This window comes from Cynocephalus volans, chromosome 6, assembly GCF_027409185.1.
Source record: "Cynocephalus volans isolate mCynVol1 chromosome 6, mCynVol1.pri, whole genome shotgun sequence".
NCBI lineage: Eukaryota > Metazoa > Chordata > Mammalia > Dermoptera > Cynocephalidae > Cynocephalus > Cynocephalus volans.
In genome coordinates, this window is record NC_084465.1 from 96634066 (window position 1) to 96655803 (window position 21738).

The window sequence follows — 21738 nt, forward strand, 5'->3', positions numbered from 1 at the left end:
TTTATGTTTCTTTTTTTTGGCTGCTGGCCAGTAAAGGTATCGAACCCTGGACCTCAGTGTTACCAGCATCACACTCTAAACCACTGAGTTAACTGGCCATTCCTACATTTCTATAGCTGCCTTTTAAGAAAAATTTTCAAACGAAATAAAAGCAAACTGTTCCATAAGAGAGTTCTGGCACAGACAAAAACAGTACTCAATTTCTGATAAAGCATAAAATCCAAGACTGTCTTCTTGCTCCAACTTCCAGATGGTTGAAGACAGGATTCCTCTGTTAGAGTACAGAACACAAAGTCACAGCAACTGAGGGGAAGGTGAACTTGATTAGTTACATGAACTTAATCTCTTCTTCCCTCTCTACTTTCATTCTTCTTTTCAGACCTGGCAGAGGTAAACATATTGTCCCTTGTCAGGAGGGTGGGAGGGTAAGTGAAACGACAGTCTGACTGCTGCTCACCTTTTCATACTCCAGGGTCAGTCTGGGGAAGCTAACTGGCAGAGAGGGAACGTTTGTGGGTTGGTTTGCCATCATTTAAAACTATTTAACTTCATATCCAGTACCAAAGCTGTTATCAGAAAAACAAGACAGTAAGTGCTCGCAAGAATGTGGAGAAACTGGAACCCTGTGCACTGCTGGTGGAAATGTAAAATGTCTCAGCTGCTGTGGAAAACAGTCTGGAAGATCCTCAAAAATTAAACAAGAATTACCATTTGATTCAGCAATTCCATTTCTGCATATATACCCAAGGAATTGAACAGACATGCATACATCCATGTTAACAGCAGCATTATTTACAATAGCTAAAAAGTGGAAACAATACAAATGTCTATTAATAGATGAATGGATAAACAAAATATGGTATTCGCACATAACGGAATATTACTTGGCCTTAAAAAGGACAAAGATTCTGACACATGCTACAATATGGATTAACCTTGAAGACACTGTGCAAAGTGAAATAAACCAGGCACAAAAGGACAAATACTGCATGATTCACTTATGTGAGGTCCCTAGAGAAGTGAAATTCATACAAAATAGAATGATGGGTGCCAGGAGCTGGGAGGAAGGGGAACAGGGAGTTTGTGTTTAATGGGTACAGAGTTTCAGTACAAGATGATGCAAAGTTCTGGAGAGGGATGTGGTGACAGTTGTACAACATTATGAACATATTTAATGCCACTGAACGGTACACTTTCAAATGGTTAAAATGGTAAATCGTATATTATGTATAGTTAACTACAATAAAATAATTGTTTAAAAAAAAAAGAAGACCTGGAAAAATTCTGTTAAGAGAGTAGGAAATGTCCTATGCCGCTTGCTTTTGGCAATGCAGCAGTCATATGGGAGAAAGCTGGGAAGGCTCGGTGTGGATCTGGAGTAAGAAACACTCGTCAATGAGAAGCTGGAAGACACACAGGTACAAATGAACCGTCACATTTCAAACGCTCACCTTTTTCCTATGAATATATGCCCTGGATACTAAACAAAGGCACAATTTTTGAGGCTGTGTTCTCACCAATGAACTAAAGGGCACCAATCAATGCAACCCTCCCAGTGGAGTGGCCACCTCTGGTCTCCAGGCTCTCCTCTGGCTGGAGGAGATAGTGGCAGAGCCCCGGGTCTCCTGCACACACATATCACTTAGGGGAGGAACATCTATACTGGTCATGGCTCTGCTTTCTTTGAGTGTAGTCCTTATGCAAACCTTCAAACAAAGCCATTAAAAATGAAAATACAAACAAAAACCCTAAAAAAAAAAAAAAAAAAGAAAGAAAAATGAGAACACACCAGATCAAAATCTGGACAATTTAAAATAGCAAAGGACACCTTTTAAAATGAGTTTTAACCTGTCGCAGCCAGCCAAGGGTCAAAATGCAATGCTGCACTATGGGAAGTTTGTATTTAACAAATTCACTTTGTAAAAATATTTCTCTGAAAAATGAGTAATACATTAGTTTTGTTGTAATGCTGAAAAAAGAATTATAATAGCACTCAAATAAAATCTGACATGATCTCCCCAGTATTTTTTATTTCAAACATCATTTTGTAATAACTATGAATGCTAAAGGGTCTTTTTTTTTTTTTGGCAGTTGGCCTGCTATGGGAATCTGAACCCTTGACCTTGGTATTAACAACACCATGCTCTAACCACGTGAGCTAACTGGCCAGCCTCTAAAGGATCTTTAAATTATTTTCTCTACTGTCTGGGGCTTTTCCAAAGGCTCTTTCCCCCACACTCCTCCTTTGGGTCCTCGTGTAACCTCTCCCCCAGGAACTGTAGGGACTCGACTTCTTCTAGGTTGTCCTGTGCTGCCACCCAGTGTCTCCATACTACCCCGTAATTCTCCATTGCTGTAACAGACCTTATGGTAAAAGTGTGTTTTGATTGAACATGCTCCGCCCCGCCAGCCCCCACGTTATCTGCCCCTAGAACAGTGCCTGCAACAGAATAGGCGCCCAATATGCAAATCCCGGATGAAGAAGTTTATTAGCAAGGAAATTTCCTGATGCTTTGTTAGTTGCAAGTGAGTTACAGTCCAGCCTAAATGAGTCCATTGTTACACAATATATAATTGTTCATCATTCTTTTCACCCGCATTGTAACATTTTTCTACAATGAATAAGTATTATCGTGTAATTAAAAAAGTTACCAAGGTAAACACAAGGAAACAGATGGGTAGCAATAAAAGAGTTACTTAATGACAATTATCAGAAACAAGCACGCCGCCTTTCTTTAAAGACCAACTCCCCGCTCTAGAACATAAAACTGGCAGACGTATAAACTTCGGGGAGAAAGAGAAAGTTTGCATTTAATCTAACCGGTTTATTCCCCTCACCTCCAGGCGTCCAGAATCTCCAGGGCCTCTCTGTAAGTGTCCCCGTTAAACCAACTTTTGGGTGAGAATCTGTTCAGCTCGTTCAACTCAGGGGAGGTGGTGGGAAGGCTCTGAGCAGCCCGACCCCGGCTCAGCGGGGATCCGGGGACTCGTGCCAGCGGCCGCCCGCGGGGTCTGTGACTGCATCTGCTGGACACAGCTGAGGGCCGCGCGCTGGCGGGGGCACGAAGCAGCCCACTCCGGCCGCAGGTGTCGTTTTCAAGCCACCGCCGCCGACGGGGCGCGCAGAACGTTTCCACTTTGCTTTCTCCCCCGGCCCCTGCGGTCACGGGGGCGTCTGACAGCGCCACCCACCTCCCCGCACCGGGCGACGCTGCCAAGCCCGTCCGCACGTCCCAGGGACCCCGAAGGCGCTCACCTGGGCCTGCCACCGCGCGTTGCCGGGACAACGCCGCAATGATCGCGGAAACAGCCGAAGGCAAGCGACGCGGGCCGAGGCCGCCCGAACCTCCCCGAGCGGCCGGAGACAGCCGACGGCGAGCGGGAGCGCGCGCGCGCGGCTCCTAGCCCCGAGCCCGGCTCTCCAGGGGTGCTGGACGGTGGGGGCGAGAGGGTCGGAGAGGGTCAGACCCTTCCAGGGGCCGGGGCAGTCGAGGCGGGGACCCGCGCTCCGTCCAGACCCGGCCTCGGCGTGGTCTCGGCAGGCAGAGGGCCTCAGGACCGGGCGTTAGAAGACGTCCGCATAGCTGCAGAGCGCCGACAACGAGGACGCGTCCATTTTCAGTCCCTCTACTGACAAACGTTAGAATATTTACCTCCCCATCATCGCACGGTGAGGGCCCAGCGCCCTCGGCTGCGTTGAATCAGCCCGAGAACGGGCGCGACCGCCTCCTCACACACTCCCGCGCGAGCCCCGCTGCGCGCCCGATCCCAGCCACGGAGCTCAGACGGTGTTTTCTTCTCACGCATCCGTCAACACGGCCGCGGCCAATCACAGCCCGGGAGCTGGTCCCATTGGCTGCCGCTTGACCAATCCGAAGGGACGCACAGCACGCACGGTCGCGAGGCTGGCGTCACAACATTGCCCGCGCAGCAGGACCGCCCCTCGCCCCCGCCACGTGCCCGTGCGTGAGAGCGCGTGCCCGCTGCTGGCCAATGGGAGCGCCGTTGGGGGGGCGGGCCCGCTGGAAACCCGGGACGTGCTCGCTCCCGTGCGCGTCGCCCCGCCCCGCCCGGGCGCGCCGATTCCGCGGTACCCATCGGCTGCCGTAGCCGGAACTGCTGCCAAGCTCGGCGGGACGGGCCTCGGGAGGCTGAGCGGCGGCAGTACGAGCGCCCGCAGCCCTGTTTCCCAGGCGGGGTGACCAGATCGGCGTCGAGGCCTCGCTGCAGCCGGCGCGCGGGGGCCGGGGGCTGCCCGGGCCGGCCGGTTCTTCGGGCCCCGGGGAGGCCCCGGGGGGCCCGGGAAGCCAGGCTGCCGCGCGGCGTTGATGAAAAAGGTGACCGGAGGCGGGCGCTCGGGAGGTCGGCCCGGCGGGGCGCGCAGGACCTCGCCGAAGAGGGTCGCGCTGGCAGCGCTCGGTCCTCACCTGGAGGCATCTCTCTGCCCTTCCCGAACGGGACTCGGTGTCCGGCCGCCGTGGGGCGAGAGGCGACCGCACCTGGGCCGACGGTCAGGAGGCGGCTCTGGGGTCCTCGGTAGAGGGATTCCGCCCCAGTTAGGGGGGTCTGGAGGTGGACGGCCGCGTGCCTTTGCCTGGTCCGTGGACCGGAGGGCTTGTTCTGCGGGCTGGCATGCGGTTTGCGTGGGTCCTGGGTTGACCGCGGTGGCTCTGCGTGACAGGTCCCTGAGGGGTGGGGCTTTTCACTTTACAAGCCAGAGAGGCCTGAGGGGCATCTCCGGATTCTCGAGGGGAAGGGATGAATGGTGGGACGTCCCGTGCCGGGAAGGCTGCAGGTCTGAGCACTCGTGCAGTTCTGCTCTTCGACAGGGTTTCGAGAAGTGGCACGAACTCGAGTGACTTGTCAGTTCAGTTCCGACAGATTACAATTCCTATCCGTTCCCCAGTCCGGGGGTCGCCCGCGCTGCTGCATGTCGTTGTCAGCGCTGGTGCCTTCTCGTGTCCTCCTACATGTAAACGACCCGCTTCTCAGGGGTCTGTTGACTTAGTGTCACCATCTGTCGGGGAACCTAGAGTCTCCTTCTCGGCGCACCGCACGTACACAGTGCTGGCTGCTCCTGGGCTTAGGGTGTGGGTTTGTACCCGGGTCCCTTGGTTTATTTGTGAGTGGCTCTGCGTTCTGGGCCGTAGATGTCTAAAGTCACTGCGTGTTCCTGCTGACATGTCACACCGCAGTGGGTAACAAAGTGAGTGTGAGAATTTCACCAATCATTACCGAGAATTCTAACACGATTCCCCTCCACTGGTCCTTGCAATCAGACCGGGACACAGCCGCGCTGTCACTTTCCCGGGTGGCTCGGACCTGTTCCGTGCTGGGGCTCCTTTGTCGCAGAAGCATTTTTAGTTGGTAAATCTCCGCGGCGGCACGCGTGTCCCACCCTGGGAAGAGGACGCCCGCAGACCCGGGGCTCACTCCTCGTGTCTGTTCAAATGAGCAGGCGGCCGGCGGCCCGGGCCACCATGGAGCGCTCCGCGCCGGCAGGCGGGCCCGCGCCTCTCCCGGGTCGGGATCGCTCGGGGCCGCCCGGGCCTCGTCCCAGGCCACCGCTGGGGGCCGGCGCGCGGGGCAGGTGCGCGGGCCCCGAGGCCGGCACGTTTCGGGGGCGGGGAGGGGGCCGCGGCCGAGGCTGAGGCAGAGCGGGGCGCCGGGCGCGCGGGCCCGGCCATGAGCCGCGGCCCCGCCGGGTAGGCGGCTGCGGGGGCTGCGGCGGGCGGGCGTTCCCGGTCGGGCGTCCCCTCGTCCCCTCGTCCCCGCGCTGTGGCGTCTCCGGGCTGTGGCGTCGCCGGGCTGTGGCGTCCCCGGGCGGGCGGGCGGGCGGCCGCGGGTCCTCGGAACAAACAGCGGCGGCCATGTTGAGCGGGCCGTGGGGCGGCGAAAGTTGTACGGGCCGCGGCCCCGCTCCTCATTGCCGCGCCTCCTCCGCCCCCCGCCAGGATGACCGTGAAGCTGGGCGACGGCGGCGGCGGCAGCGAGGACGGGCTCAAGAAGCTGGGCAAGCGGCCGGCCGACGACGAGGCCCCAGGCGCGGGCGGCGCGGGCGCGGGCGAGCACGGCGGCGGCACAAAGGGCACCGGGCCGCAGTCCCCGCAGCGGGGCGGCCCCCAGGACCAGCACCACTTCCTTCGGTCCAGCGTGCGGCCGCAGAGCAAGAGGCCCCGGAAGGACGCGCCGGGTGCAGTGGGCGGCGGCGCGGGCGGCCCCGGGCCCCGCGGGAAAGGTACGCGCCGGGACCCCATTCCCGGATCCACCCTGGGACCCAGCCCGGGACCCAGCTGGGATCCACTCCGAAACCCAGCCCGAGACCCACCTCGGGACCCAGCCCGAAACCCACCGCAGGACCCAGCCGGGACCCAGCCCGAAACCCACCCTGGGACCCCGCCGGGCAGCACTGGGGACCCCGGGTAGACGGCACTTGGGAGGGAGGGGATGGGTTCTCTCCTCCTGAGACGCCGTCACTGTCTGTGCTCCCACTGTGGGAGAGGCGATGAGTATCCTTCTTCAGGCACATAAGATAGATTCCCCGAGGCTGTTTTCCTCCCAAAGGATCACTGGCGATCTTCTGTGGTTGGCTGTTTTAAACAGAAGAAGGTAGTTTAGAAATGGGAGGAGAAAAATACCTGCTGAGTCTCTGCCAGACATCAGGCGGTGGCAATGCAACAAAGGAACAGGCGCTTGCAAACCCACTGGGGGAGACCGGTAAGAGGCCGAAAGTGCGTGGTCCCAGGACCAGACTTGGGCTCGATGTCCTTCACTCACGTGTTCCTGGCTTGCAAGTGTGAAGAGCACAGAGATGGGGCCTTTTGAGTTTCAACTTCAGTTTACTTCGGGGCCACAGAAAGGATCTCTCCTAGGGTGGTGGGTAATGAAAACATCTGCAGCCTGGTATAAACGAGCAACAGCCTGTGGGGTTTGTCCTTCTCTTCTGAGGGGATTGAAAATATTGCTGCTTAGCTGGGGTCCTACCAAAATGATGAGAAAACCAGAAGGCAGGTTTGTTCGCGATGTGCCACTACTTCATCATTGTCTGCATTTATTTACTTATATTTCAGCTTTGTGCTTTTCTTAGTTATGCAGGTGACTTGCTCTTACATTCTTTTTGTGTTAGACCAAGTTTACAGCGCTTTTATAAATAGCAAATATAACGTCAATGTTTATTGAGATTTACATGAGAAAACCTTTCACTTAGTTCCTTGAGAAATGGCAATTTAAATTTATGAAATGGTCCCAGTAGTTTTGAGAAGAAAATATATATATTTTTTTTTTTCTAAAAAGATGACCGGTAAGGGGATCTTAACCCTTGACTTGGTGTTGTCAGCACCACGCTCACCCAGTGAGCAACCGGCCATCCCTATATGGGATCTGAACCCGTGGCCTTGGTGTTATCAGCACCACACTCTCCCGAGTGAGCCACAGGCCGGCCCCGAGAAGAAAATATTTGAAGAGCTAATGGAGTACCCATTTTGGAGATCTGTGCCAAATGTGTCCCATTAAACTAGCTTCTGCCTCATTCTCGACTGAAGAAGTCTGGCCTCTGCAATGGTGGGCTTAATTGATAAAGAATTATAGCAGAAGTATACTTACTTAAAGGCATAACTATAAGGTAACTTAGTATGTTTCAGGAGTTAAAATTTGCTTCTTAGAAGTTTATTTCGGTGTGAAAGTTGCTGATGGATAAGGAGAGCATCTGTTTGCCTTACTGGCTTTGCTTGTTTTTTGACAAGTAGTTTTTCATTGCTAGTTACAGGTAGGCCTGAGCTCCTTGGGTACCTTTGAGGTTTCAGAAGTCCTGGACTGGAGCCCATCACCCCAGCCCTCTGACCTCGCTCTATTCATTTGACCTCTCGAATTTGCTTTTATATCACAGACGTGTCCTCATCTGTGAAACAGGGAGCAGTAGCGACTGCCTTACTCTCTTGGAGTGTGGCTGCTGAAATGAAACAAGGCGTTGGTGTGAGGCATTTTGTCGCTTGTCCTCGGCTGCCTGTGTGTGAGATGGAGTGGTGCTGAGGTGTCAGCATTCAGGCAGAGTTTTTGGCAGTAAAGTGATGAGAGGCGGTTTGCCCTTGTTTGCGTGGCTGAGTGGCTTGTGAAGGTGGAGGAGGTTTCCTGGGTTAGCCTTGTGCTCAGATCGTTGGTGCTTCTGTCCCTGATTCTTGACCCAGTGTGTGGCTTGAAGCAGCTATTGAATTTTCATTATATTGTAATATTAGTAAAATACAAATCTGTTAGAGTGTGTATTCCTTGTGACTAAGCCGTTTTCCTATATTAGCAAACCAGTATTTCTTTAAATAAATAGTAAAGCTAAGCTGTAACAGTAGCTTTCAGGAGAGGAGTAGGAAGTGTGTCTCCTTTGCTTCACAGAACTTCTAGGCTGGTAGACACCTGAGCTTCCTGGTGAGGCCTGCCATTGGCTGCTGTCAGGCTACCTGGATCCTTAGGATATACTTCACCATGCCAAGGACATCCCCCTCCTCACGCTTCAGGGAGACCTCTGCTCAGTCATCACCTCCATTAACTGCCAGAAAAGAAGGTCAGGTTGTGACAGCATGCCTTGGGCACATTCTCTCACTAAGCTTTAAGAGGAGTTCTTAGAGGAATGTTTCCCTTAGAGAGTACAGAAATCTTCACCTGGAGTGTTGAGCACATATCAGTAAGGAAATGAACAATGGTTGAATTTTTCAAATTTTCACTTGAAAATGTGTAATTTCCATTATGCATAAGGAATGCTCACAGCTCAGTCACCAGCAGTTCTTTTGGTTGATTACCTACCGTTCCTGCCAGTTTCGATCTAAATGGGCGTGAGCACCTGACAGTGAATTTAGAGGAAAGGACTTGGAAAAAAGGGAAGTCCTGTCTGGCTTTTCTCCACCCAGCTGGGTTTTATTTCTCTATAAGAAGAGACTCTTTTGTTGGCTTCAATAAAAAATAACTTTTCTCTAGTATGATTTCAAATTAAATTCTTTTTGAATTGATGGAAAGAAGGTAGCTAGGAGTTGATGCCTGTGTGCCAGGCATCTTGCATCTCTATGACTTTGCTTTTAAATGTGTGCAGAAACTGAAGTTTCTTATGTAAATCATGTGTTCAACCTGAACAGAAGGCAAGGTGCAGACCAGAAATCAAGGATCAGCTTGATTCCAAAACAAACATTCTCCCAGCCCTGCCACACCGCCACAGTGACCCAAGGACATGTTTGAGACTGCAACCCATCTCCATCAGAACATGGGGTGGGAGACAGAGCCCTGATGTCCTTCCCTTTTTGGCCAGTTCATGATCTGGCCGACTCTGGGCAAACTAGTCCATCTCTCAGATAATATGAATGCCTGCCTCACCTTGATAAATAACAGTGAGATCTGGCCCACAAGGTGGTTAATGGGCTCCTGGTGCTTCTGCTGTGGAAAATGTATGTAGCTTCATGGCTACAACACTGCAGGTGGGGTTGGAAGCCCACCTGTGGGTGGTGGGGGTAGTAGAGATCCCAGGAATGCCCCTAAACTGGTGCCCTGTTGGGATGATTTGGCTGGGAGGATACTGGGGGTGGGAACAGAGACTCTCCACTTCTGTTGCCCACTCTTTTCCCAAGAACTTTAATTCCACCCAAGGATGGGGAAATGTACCATCTTCAAAACTGAGTGATGTAGCCTGGTGTTACAGTTGCTCATGCTTAGGAATCGGTAAACCACTGTGCAGAGTTTATTCTCACTTATCTTTTGCGTAATCTGTGGGCTGCTCGTAGCTTCCAGGTGTTTTTAGAAGATGTCATAAAATATCTTACCTGATGCTGTCAACTCTTTGGAGACTGGTACCGTGTTCGTTGAACTAGCAGTCAGGGACCTGGCTGCTACTCTCAGCTGCCACGTGGCTGGTTCAGTTATGTGGCAGGTTCACTCGTGTGGCAGAGGGACAGTTGCTCAACATGTCTAAACTTTAGGTTCCTTACTTTTCAGATGAGTCAGGTAAGCTAATGGCTGAGAGCTGCACTTCTCTTAACACATGGAGATGAAGGATTCAACTGTGTAGAAGGTATTTAGATCCGGCATGCTCCTAAGAGATCGTTTCAAAAGGTAGACTTGCTGAAGTTGTCGTCGTTCTGTACCTGGTGGACACTCTGCTTAGCCCATTCCTCTGGGAGAGCACTGGGCAGAGAATGGCCAGAACATGGCACTCCTCCATCCAGGTGGTGACTGTCCCATGCTGGGGCCTGCTGCACCTCTGTGCTGCAGGTGGTCTCACTCAGTGTTTGTCAGACACTTGTGTCGGCCTGGGCTGACTGGTTGGGGTCTGGCAGAGCTGTGAGGTCCCCACACCCCGTGCTGTCCTGGAGGGGAGACATGAGATCATCACAAGACTGCTGAGGTTGGGATGTGCTGTTCCTCTGCCTGGTCTAATCCAGTAAATGCCACTTATTAAAGCTGGTAGCAGCGAGTCTTATGTGGAGCCCACCAAGGCCAGGCCTGTGCTGAGAGCCCTCAGACCAAGGCGGGAGCAGAGTGGGAGGAAGGCGGTTGTCCAGCACACAGCCACCCGCTGCGTGTGGAAGGCCCGCAGCCAGGTGCGGCATCCTGCTCTGTGGCCCTGGCCCACCTGTGCTTTGCACGTCAGGAGATCTGGGGCCCAGGCCACTTCAGAGGCCAGTCATGACGGAGCTGTGCAGGACAGGGAGGTGAAAAACAGAAGGTTCCTGGTAAATTATTAAGTTGGAAGTTGAAAAAACTGCACTGCTTCATGTCAAGTGACAGATAAGTAGATAAGGTAGCGTTTGAGTGTTGGTCTGAAGGCTCATTTTCAAATACAGTCATGCGTTGCTTAATTATGGGGACATGTCATTAGGTGATTTCATCGTGGCAAAGTGTGCTGTGAAAGGGAACAGCACGGAATTGTCTTACTGTCCACACTGGCCACTGATTGCATGAGCTTGGGTCCTCTAATTAGGTTACTATGTCTCTCTGTGCCTCGCTTGCCTCATCTGTTAAAGGGGACTAGAATAATACCACCCCACAGTCATGACAATTAAATTACAGGTAGGGGTTGTGCCTGGCACTCAGCCCACACTCAGTGAGTGTTAGCTAGCTGTTACTATTATTTTGCTATGGGGATGGGTGGGAATCACTTAAAATGCAAGAATTCTGAAGTGGACAGCAACCCTTTTGCTTGGGGTTAGACCTCATGCTGCAAATGCTTGGCTTTCTCTCTGACAGTCCTGAGCTGCCTTTGGGAGACTTACTCTGGGTAAGCTAGGCGCTCCTCTTCCACATGCTCTGCACCAGGCTTGCTCATGCCAGCATCGCCACAGACACACAAGTAACGCATTGTGCTGCACCAGCTGCAGTGTCACCAGGCCATAGAAATTTTTAGCTCCACTGTAATCTCATGGGACCATCGTCATATATGCAGTTTGTCCTTGACTGAAACGTCATGTGGCGCATGACTTCACCTCATTTACTTTTAATGTCAAAACTAATATAGTTTCTATGGCATCTGCTTTTGTGGATTTGTCTTTTGCCAATGAAGTATATTTTAGGACTTTCATTTTTGTGTCTGATTTTGGATAGGAAGATATAAAGATAACAGAGAATTTGATTTCAGATAGCAAAGTTACAAATGTGAAAAATAACATTGTGATATATGGTGGTATATAAAAGCATTTTGTCACACTAGGGAACTATAGTGTTCTTAGTACTAAAGAACAATATGAGAAAGGCCAGAAAAAGAAGACATATTCCCAGGAGTTTGAGGTTTAGTTGAGATGTCAAGAAATTACCTACAGAAAACAATTTGAAAGTCTTCACATTATTCGATGGAGAGAGCATACTTTTTATAGAAACTATGGGGTTTTAGTTATACTGGTCTCCTATATTTGTGGGAGGAAGGGTTGACTGTTGGAGGAAGACAGCCCTGGTCAGAGCATGCAGGAAGGTGCTGCGCCTTGCAGGTGCTGAGGGTGGGGGCTTAGTGGGGAGGAGGCAGTGATGTGGGTGATACCTAGGAGGTGGCCACAGGTTCCAGGTCACTTTCAGAACATGGAAGGGGATGGCTCAGAGGCTGGCAACCTTAGGCAAGGGCTCTTGCAGGCACATTGAATGGCTGGAGACTTGCGTGATGCGCCACTGGGAGAAACCCCTTAGTTTACAGAATGTGTACCACATGGAGTCAAGTAGCAGTGTTGTGCATGGGTGACGGTGGGGTGGGTCAGCAGAAGGCTTTTTCATTCATTGCTGAGCTGATGCTTCACAGGGAATTGGCTTGCTGGATGTATTCACTTAGGTGACCTTGGTAGAGATGGTGTTCCCTTGATCACATCCAGGTCTCTGAAGCAAAGCTGCTTGTCCCAGCACCTGACGTGGAGAGGGACACCTACAGTCTTCCAGGGCAAGTTGCCTCCTGTCTCAGCCATGGCCTGTTGTGAGCTAAGCTAGATGTGTTGGTCCTCTGCTGCTTGTGCAGTCCTGGGCTTCCCATGAAGGGTACCTGCCCGATCATGCTGCAGGTACAGCCATGACGCTTCCCTGAGCTAGAGTCTGGAGATGTCTTTCCGTTGGCTGAACTCAATTCGTGTGTTCACGTGAGGCCTCTTGTCTCTGGAACAGCTGCTGAGTCCCTTGCTGTTGGTTGGTGTTCTGTCACTCTTGATTTTAATGTTCCTGACCCTCGGAAGGATGTTCACCAAACTGCAGAAAGAAAACTCCAGGAGAGAGAGTTAGTGTTATAGAATATGATGGATTGTGATGACGTCTTCTGTATCTTACCTAAGTTAAGTCGCACGTTTTTCTTTGTTTATGTCTTTAAGAGGTAGAAATCCCGTGAAGTCCTAGCCTGCCATTTGTTAGCCATGTGGCTTTGGGCGAGTTGTTTAACCTCTCATCTTTCACAAACTGAGGGGGGGCCTCGCGGTCAACGTTCCTCCACTCTGAAACTCCAATCTTCTGGCTCTGCACGTAGTAAAGCAGCATCTGCCATGGGGTCGTGTGGGTTCGCGACCATCAGGGCAGCACGCACTGCTCAGTGCAGGAGCGTAGATGGTGTGGCAGGCTGGAAAGAGAGGACTGCACTCTGGTTTCGTTCTTGCTGCCTGGCCACCTTTACACTTTCGTGCTCTTATAGCATCAGTTTCTTCTGAAATGGGGACAATAGCTACATGTTGTGGGGACAAGATGACGCAGTGTACTGGAATGTGCTTTAAAGATGCTGTTTAAACACACTCTGTTACTTCCAGGCCACTGTGCAGCGTAGCGGGCGAGCCACTCTGCCTGTGCCTCAGCTTCCCCATCTGAACTATGGAGATAGTTTTGTCTTCCTAAGGTGGTGTGAGGGCATGGGTGATGGTGTTCCAGGCTGTGTGTGAAGGGAAGAGAACGTGTAGAAGAGAGGGTGGTCCAGCTTATCTGGAGCTAGGGAGGGATGGACAGCGGGGTGGCAGACCAGGGCAATGTGACTGCGTCCCTCAGATGTAGACTTTGCAGAGGGGGCTGCGCAGGAATTGAAGGTTTGGGAGACCAGGCAGGAGGCTGTTGAAATGGCCTTCCCCAGGGTGGTGTGGAGCTGGACTGGGAAGGTACAGTGGGAACGGGAAGGGGAAGGTGTGTGGCTGTGGGGCAGCTGGAGAGGAGCTGGAGCACCATGGTGCTGACATGGGCGGGTGATGGCACGCAGGGAGGCCACCGCAGTGGAGCACTGGAAGGCCCCTTTGTGGGCTCCATGGATCCTGAGTTGCTCCTGAGCCTCTGCTGTACGGGAGGCCTGGCCCAGCCATGGGAGAGTGAGACACTGTTCTTGCTTTCAAAGAGCTAACTCTTGGAGCCTATCCTCATATGTCATTTCACGTTGGGTTTCTTAGATACTGACTTCTTACCATGCAAATGATTGCTGAATCTCCATGTGGTTTCAGAAACACAGGCACAGATGGAGCGTTGACTTCAACCCTCTGCTTTTTGTTGGGCCCCTCACACCCACTCCCACCGCTGGAGTAGCCCCATGTCAACCCAGCCTTGTTCAAGACTGCCCTCTCCTCCATCTCTGGCTCTCTGCTTCTCCTGTTCTCCTGGCTTCTCTCCTCCCCTTCCGTTATGACCCTCTGTTTTCATCTGGGTGTTTCTGAACAGAGGGTGGCCTCTCGCGGGTGGTCCCTGTTGTATTCTACCAGTGTCTCTGGCCCCACTGCTGACTTTCATTCTGCTGCACTTGTGAGTGAGCTGGAAGTAGAGCAACGAAGCCGCTTCCTTGTATGAAGTTTTGGGGGTGGATCAGGTGCCACGTTCTCTTTCTACTCTGAATTTGTGATTCTGCTCTACTTTAAAAAGCATTCAAAGTCTAGAAAATTGTTACCAACTGTCAGGAGTGGGTACTGGGGTGGTTTGCTTTCTCTTCTGAATGTTTGTGTTGCTTTGTTCTTCTCTGCTCAGGACGTGTCATTTCAGACATCAGGAGGAAAGGCAGAGCATTTCTGCAGCTGACGTCTGGCTGGCGGCAGCGTGGCTTGCTGATCCAAGGGCTGCCTTGCCTCTCTGTGAGCGTCATCAGGGCCGCTTTTACTGTTGTACCTTCTTTCCACATCCACCCCTTTGATTTATCTTGCTCTTTGCTTCTAAGGTCCCTTCAATCCTTTCAGCTCAGATGCTTCCATTTTGTTTTTCTTTGCTGTTCATTCTTGTTTGGGATCGCTGGTACTGTGATCCAGTAAAATCTGACAAAATTTAGCAATTTTGGAATTAGGGAATTGTAGAAAATGTATGTCAGTTGCTTTGAAGTCCATTTGTGGGCTGTCAGAAGTAAACCTGAGCTGTAGTGGTAGGGCTGGTTAGCAAGTTGTTTTGGAAGAAGAGCATTTAGTGAGTGTTTCTTAAGAAACGGAAAATTACTCTGAACTCCTTTGTTGTGGGTGGTGCAGAGGTCGCCAGGCAGCCCTTCCCTCAGATGACTACACATGAGGAATTACAGGCTCCAAATGAGCCAGATCGTCTTGTATTTAAGAGCTGTGTTTCCAGTGGCATCTGGAACCTGCTCTTCAGTTTGCAGCAAAAGCATGTCTGGCCTACCAGAGATGGAATGAAGGCACTTATTCCTGAAATGTACTCAGAGTTACCACACCTGTTGAAACACTTTGGGGAGCGCCAGGCTCATTAGGTTTAGTCTGGTAAGAAATGGACAGAGTCAAATAGTATGTCAAATATTTCCTTAGCCCACTTTGTGGCCCAGAGGATACCTGAGTTACGTTCCTGCTATATGTGTGGGATGGGAGTGGACTCCTGTGAGCTTATCTTTCGTTCCATGACAGTGGGTTCTAGACTGTACATTGAACATTCAAGTGCAGCACTGTCTGGCAGCACTTCCTCAAGGACAGACACATTCTGTGCTCTTTAGCACAGTACCCACGAGCCATGTGTGGCCACTGACCACCAGAAATGGGGCTGGCGTGACCAAGCAACTGGGCTTTTTATTTATTAATTTTAATCAATCAGGACTCAAATTTAATAGCCTTATGTTGTTAGTGGCTACCAAATTGGACAGTGTGGCTCTGATAAAACAGCAATTTCTATGTGCCTTATCTCATTGCCTCAGGAAGTTAGCCATTGCCAAACTGGTTCACCTGCCCAAATAGGAGAATCAAAGCCACTCCATAGGGCCGAATGGTTTTTTCTGCATGTGTGAAAACACATTCTGATAGCTGACTGATGGGATTAACTGTTTTCAGATACTTAAAGTATTTCAAAGTATTGATGCAGACCCCTCACCAAAGGCTCAACGAGCTGCCGTGGTGGGGTTGAGTCTTTGCCTCCTCCCCAGGCTCCCAGGCAGCCCTGCACTGGTGTCTGGTGTTTTTCCAGAGATGGTCTTGCCAAGAGATGGTCTTGGCAAGTGTATGTGGATTAAGGGTCTTAGTTTTTCATTTCTTTATCTTTCATGGTCTTCTGTGAAACTCGTTCGGAGGCTGAGCCTCCAGCCTGCACATGGCTGCCAGGGAGTCCCCAGCCACCTTCCCCGCCCCCCCAACCAGAAAGTTGATCTTGGGTGGAAAAGCCCTTGATTATCTCATTAGGAAAACATTTTAAGTATAATGTACATTTGTTTGGCTTTTGCTTTTTAAGGTATTTTTGTTTTTATGATCTCTTTTCACCCTATTGTCTGATTGTTTCCCAGTTCAAAGGTTCTTTAGCCTTTTATGGTCCTGCAGTTCAATAAGAGAATGTGGAGATCATAGGGACGCACTGGGGATCCCGTCCCCTCTGAGAGGAGGAACTGAGATGTGGGGAGGATTGGATTTGGTCATAAAAGTTTTCATCTGTGACCTTTAACTTGTGTTTATTGTCTGCATCTTCTCAGGAGCCCAGAGCTCTGGTCCTGGGCTCGGGTGGAAGTCCCTTGTCATACATGATCGTGTTCTCCCCTTTCGCACTATTTCAAAGGACTCAGCTTGAGATTGGGAACTGATGCTTTAAGAGAATCCGTGAGGTTGTTGGATCACTCTCAGAACACCAGATTTTGTTGGTGGAAATTGATCAAGAATATGGAGTTTTAAGACTAAAGATTCTTAGGCATTAAATGGCTCATAATCTGATGTATCGATTACGTCTAAAAGAAAATAATGTTTTACACATGTTTAAATGTTTTCTTGAGTTTGAGGTTCAACTTATTGATTTGACAAGATGGTAAGAATATTTCAGCCAAAACCTCATGGGAAAAGGAGACGAAGTGAAGCGTGATGTGCGGTTTGGTTGGCCTAGGGGACAAGGCTCCATGTCTCAGTGGTACGGTACATCATACGCTGCAGGATCATCATACCATTAAATAGTTCCATGCAAACCCTCTTTCTCATTTTTTTCCACTGTAAAAACATTGAAAGAGTCACTTGGTCAGGTTAGGAGTCTGTCGTTGTTGAACAGCCTTGCTGGGATCTGGTGGGTCCTGGCACCGTCCCGCTGGCATCATGGGTTGAGCAGTGTGCCATGGGACCGTGGGGCTGGGGCCCTCCCCCTCCCCTGCCCTAGTTTCCCCTTCCTGCCTCTCAGCTCTCCAGAACAGATCACTATATGGTCCTTTCTCTCCAAGGAGCTGATGGTAGCGGATCATCGTCTGGAAGTGTGTCTGGGGTTGCCCCCGCCGCCCCTGCAGGGGGCTCGCGCTCCTCCTCCCGGAACCTAGGGTCTTCAGGTGGTGAGAAGGAGGAAGGCAAGAAGGTCCGGCGTCAGTGGGAGTCGTGGAGCACCGAGGACAAGAACACCTTCTTCGAGGGGCTGTACGAGGTGAGTGAGCCAAGGGGAGGGGCGGCTGGAGCCAGGCTCCCTGAGTTCTGCACTGTGCCTTCATCAGCGGATTCCCGTGGGGACCCCTCATGTGGCTTGCCCTCCAGCCTTGGCCTTTTGCCTCCTGGTTGTGACTTTAGAAGCTGTACTGATGTGGTGGCTGTCAGGAAGCGCTTTTCTTTTGCTTCTTTTATTTCTTTTCCAAGATTCTTACCCAATGTCTCTTGAATATGTGCTCAACTGGAGAGTGGGCCTCTAAGCTCTGGGCCTTCCCTTTGCAGCTGAGTGGGCTGACTTGGGGGTCTGTCCCGAGTGGGGAGGGGGCAAGGGGAGACTTGCCACATTGGTCAGAGCAGCCAGCTAAACCCCGGGAGATGTTACCGCTAACCTGCAACAGAACAGAAAGTCGATCCTGCTGCTCAGGGACATGGCCGGGCTCCTCTCTGGCTTTTACTTGCATGCTTTGTTTTTTAAATCCTTGTGATTATTGCGTGGATACTTTTTCATTAACATTACCTGCACTTTTCCTGGTGTTCCATGGTTCTTTTGCTCGGTATTTTTCAAATGCCTCTAAGTATTCTACTTCAGGCATAGACAGAATTGGCCCGTACGCTCACTTCCTGTTTTTTAAATAAAATGCTGTTGGCACACAGCTGTGCCCACTCACTTGTGGATTGTCTGTGCCTGCTTGTGACTGCAGGGTCAGAGTTGAGCACTCACGACAGACGCTAAGGGGCCCAAGTGGGCTAATATTTACCCTCTGGCCAGTCTCTGCTCTGCTTAACCTTCCTTGTATTGTTGACTGTCGAGGTTCCTTCCAGATTCTGCTGTTATAAATAACGCTACAGCGAACATCTTCACACACATTCCAATTTTTAGACCACTTGTTTGGCATATATTATCAGAAGTAGGTGACTCAATCAACAAACCTTGTTCTTTTAATAGCTAATTAATTGGGAGGTTGGAAAAGTATTGCCAAGCCTAGGAAACAGAAGGCTCAAAGAAGGAGCAAGTCTTTGAAATCTAAACCATAAAGTGTTTACAGAGAAATCAGAAGAGGAGACACTTCTGAATGTAGGCAGCAGACTTGATTTCAGTACAGGATTTTCCTGTGGCTGGTATTGCCAAGTTCTGCCCATCCCAGCTGGACAGGATGAATGTATCGGTGTGCTTTGACCCCAGTTGTCCGTGGAGAGCGCAGGGTGCCCATGAGGCTTATTCCAGTGGATGCCTCCTCCAAACAAAACAAACATGTTCTTTATCTTCCCTTTGAGAGTTGAAAACAGAGGCTGGTTTTGTATAGACTGTATCCCCAAATTGTACCTTCTTTAAACTGTTAGACACAGAAGGCGTGTGATTCCTGGAATGTTCTCAGCATCAGCAGCCATTGCTGATTCTTACCTGACACAATTACTCCTGTGGGGCGTGCTCTCCAAGGGGGTCTGGCTCCCCGGATGCAGAAAGCAGAGCGTGGGACATGGTTGCCAGTTAAAAGTGGCAGGGGAATTCCTTGCTGTGACCTGCTCTCTGCTTCCTTCAGGTGCGGTAGTTCATCCTACCTCAGCCTAAAACAGGAGGTTTTAGTTTTTCTAACAGGTAGAGTTTGTTTTGAGGTCTTCTGGAATCCCCGATTAGTAATAATTGGCCATTCTGATCTCGTAGTGCTTTCCACTGTTGGTGCTGTGTATCTGCATGTATGAGAGAGAGCGAGTGAGCATGCTCACTTTATGTCTGTCATTTTTCATGTCTGTCCAAAACTAGGTGGGCTCCGGTGGGGGCTTGATGTGTGGCAGACGAGTTGGGATGAGTGTGCCTGTAAACTCTGGAGCTGGGGGACTGCGGTGGCCAAGCATAAGCCCCTGCTGCAGGGTGACGCTGCCGTGATGTCCGTTGAGGCTGTCACCGCCTTTCGATGCACACTCGTGACTCGGTTATGCTTCCAGTGACAGAAACCCAGTGCAGAGTGCACAAGGCAGAGGATGTGGCAGCTCTCAGGCTTGGGGGTCGGGAGGGCCTGGCTCGGGCCTCAGTCTGTCACCCCGGGCATGGGCTGAGTTCTTTTCTGCTTCAGTCACTTTGCAGAGGCAACAATGCCTCCCCCACCCCTGCCCTGGTTAGGACAGCCCTGGGCAGGAACTCAGGTTGGCCTCTCTCGAGTTACAGCCCGTCCGACCCCTCCTTGTGGCCAGGGGTACGGTTCCTGGCACCATGGTTGGCAGGGAGCATGGTGGGCACCTGGGCAGATGTCATGCACTGTCCCTCCTCTGTGCCTCCGTCTTGTCACACCCTCTGGTCTCCATGGCTCCATTCATTGCCCTGCTCACGACCATGCGCCTGTCCATTCATATTTGTTTTTCTGTGCATCTCTTGCAGCCATACTGCCAGCGTCCTGTGCTTATTCCTCCCATGTCTGGAGTCACAACAGCCTTGTTTTCAGTGCACTTCATGACACTCCCTCCTCTGTTCCTGCCTGCACCTCCCCGTACCCTGCAAACGCAGCTGCATGGCGTCTGGCTTTTTACCATCTCCACAACTTCATCTAAATACTGTGCGTGTCCAGCTTTTCACCTCGAACAGCTTTCTCTGGCTTTCAGCTTTGCCTGTGTTTTGTCATTGTTGCCACCAGCATTTGTCATCTAGCTCATAGCTAGGTACAGAGTACTGTGTGGTGCTGGAGATATGGAGGAACCCTGTCCATGAGGGGCTTATGATCTTACTAGAGAAGTAAAAAGTTGGGTTGTAAGAGGGTATATGCTGACAGATGCCACAAGAATTCAAATGGCAGCATATGTTAAGAAGACGGGGTCAGGAGTCACAAATCCCAGTTTCTGGTCCCAGTCTGGTAGCCAGTTAAGGCTTCTGGTTTGCTACCCGGCTGCGGACTGAAGTAGTGGGACCCAGATGCATCTGCACCTGTTTCCTGAGGCAGGTGTTAGGGAGCAGGTGGCATCTGAGCTGGACACGAAGGAAGGTGTTTCAGACACAACTTTGCCTTTTTAAGTTTTATCTGCCATTACTTTTTCAAACAGAGAACAGGCCTTAATTTCTTTTTAGGTTTTTTATTTTCTTAACTTTACATTTTGAAACAATTCCACTCTTTTAAAAAGTTGCAAAAAGGAGTTCCCATCCCCTTCACCTGCTTCTCCAATGCTGATGTCACAACACACACAGACACGAGCCTGTTCGCCCGTCTGCATGCCCTGTTCAGGCTGGTGGGCACGCATGCCCACTGATGTCTGGTTCTGTGTTGGGGTCTCATGCTGCACTTCCTCGTCATAACTCCTGGGTCTCCTGCACCCTGGGACAGTTCCTCAGTCTCCCCATCTCAGTCCCTCTCCGTCCCTCTCTTTTTGCCTTTCACGATCTTGGCACTGTTGAAGACTCCCAGCCTGTCGTTTGTGGAACGTCCACCAGCTCAGGCTTACGTGCAGTTTCTTCACGATAAATTTATGTCACGTATCTGTCAAGAATTCCACAGCAGTGACATGTTCTTTTCGGTGCATCTGATCCAGAGGTATGTGCTGTGACCTGTCTGAGACTTGGTGATGTTATCCTTGGTCGCTGCATTCAGGTGGCATCTGCCAGGTCTCTCCACTGCCAAGTCATTTTCTGTACTTTGAGACTATGTACATTCCCTGTTTCTCATTTTTTCTCCCACTAACTTTAGCAACTGTTGCTTCTGCTTACCCGAAACAGCCATCACTGCGCTGTTTGCCCAGTGCTCGCCTTCCTTTCCCATTATCCCTTTTGTATTTACCGATTGGAACACCTGTACGAGGAAGAGCCCTCTCTTCTCCCCATTTATGTATCTATTCAGTGATTTATTTATGCCCATATAGACTCATAGAAGTTTATTTTATTCTGTGGGTCGTAATCCAGTCATATCATTGTTGACTTTTTTGCCCAAATGGTTCTAGACTTGACCACTCGGAGCCTCCTGGCCTGCTCCTATCCCTCCTCAAGCGTGTTCTCACTTTCTGGCACCACAAGTTATCCCAGACTTACCTGGTCCTCTCCCCGCACCAGCCCTGGAATCAGCCATTTCTCTAAGGAGCCCTGGTTCTGTTTGGAAGGCAGTATTAGAAACCAAGGTCTGGGGGAGGGGGTGCTCGCTAATGCTGGGGTGCTGTTGCCTCTGGACCCGTCCCCGTGCTTCTCACCAGCTTGGTTTTGGTGAGATCATCAAGCCCTTGGTTCTCTTTATGGTGGTACCTGAAAGAGCCTGACAGTGTGTCTGTTCTCTGGCACATAAACTCATTCTGAGAATCTGAGTCGGACTCATCTTTTGCATGGAGGATTTCAGGGAAGGGCTCGCCCACAGGTGTGATCAGAGTGTGCTCTGCTAGTTCTCTTACTGAATGTTCAGATCTGCTGTCCCTGTTTGAATGTAGAACATATCTCGTATGATTGAAGCTGCGAGAACATTTCTGAGTGGTGGATCTGTTTTATCTATTTTATTTGCAATGCCAGATATATAGCACT

The 21738-nt window shown here is 50.8% G+C and overlaps 2 protein-coding genes across 10 annotated transcripts in view; one reads left to right on the top strand and one right to left on the bottom strand.

Moving 5' to 3' along the window:
• IFT140 (intraflagellar transport 140) overlaps positions 1-3788 on the bottom strand; it is an 82816-nt gene extending 79028 nt beyond the window's left edge. For 5 of the 6 annotated variants that reach the window (XM_063099041.1, XM_063099039.1, XM_063099040.1 and 2 more), the window contains exon 1: positions 3257-3788. The gene's annotated coding sequence lies outside the window, so the exon portion shown is untranslated. The remainder of the gene's footprint in view (positions 1-3256) is intronic. The other variant, XM_063099038.1, reaches the window with a different exon arrangement.
• A 355-nt stretch (positions 3789-4143) lies between these two features.
• The window catches only part of CRAMP1 (cramped chromatin regulator homolog 1), a 52919-nt gene continuing 35324 nt past the window's right edge, over positions 4144-21738 (top strand). For 3 of the 4 annotated variants that reach the window (XM_063100399.1, XM_063100400.1, XM_063100403.1), the window contains exons 1-3: positions 5652-5705; positions 5955-6238; positions 17063-17256. In XM_063100399.1, coding sequence (XP_062956469.1) covers positions 5686-5705; positions 5955-6238; positions 17063-17256 — 498 coding nt within the window. In that variant the 5' untranslated portion in view covers positions 5652-5685. Of the gene's footprint in view, positions 4338-5651; positions 5706-5954; positions 6239-17062; positions 17257-21738 lie in introns of those variants that run through there. The other variant, XM_063100401.1, reaches the window with a different exon arrangement.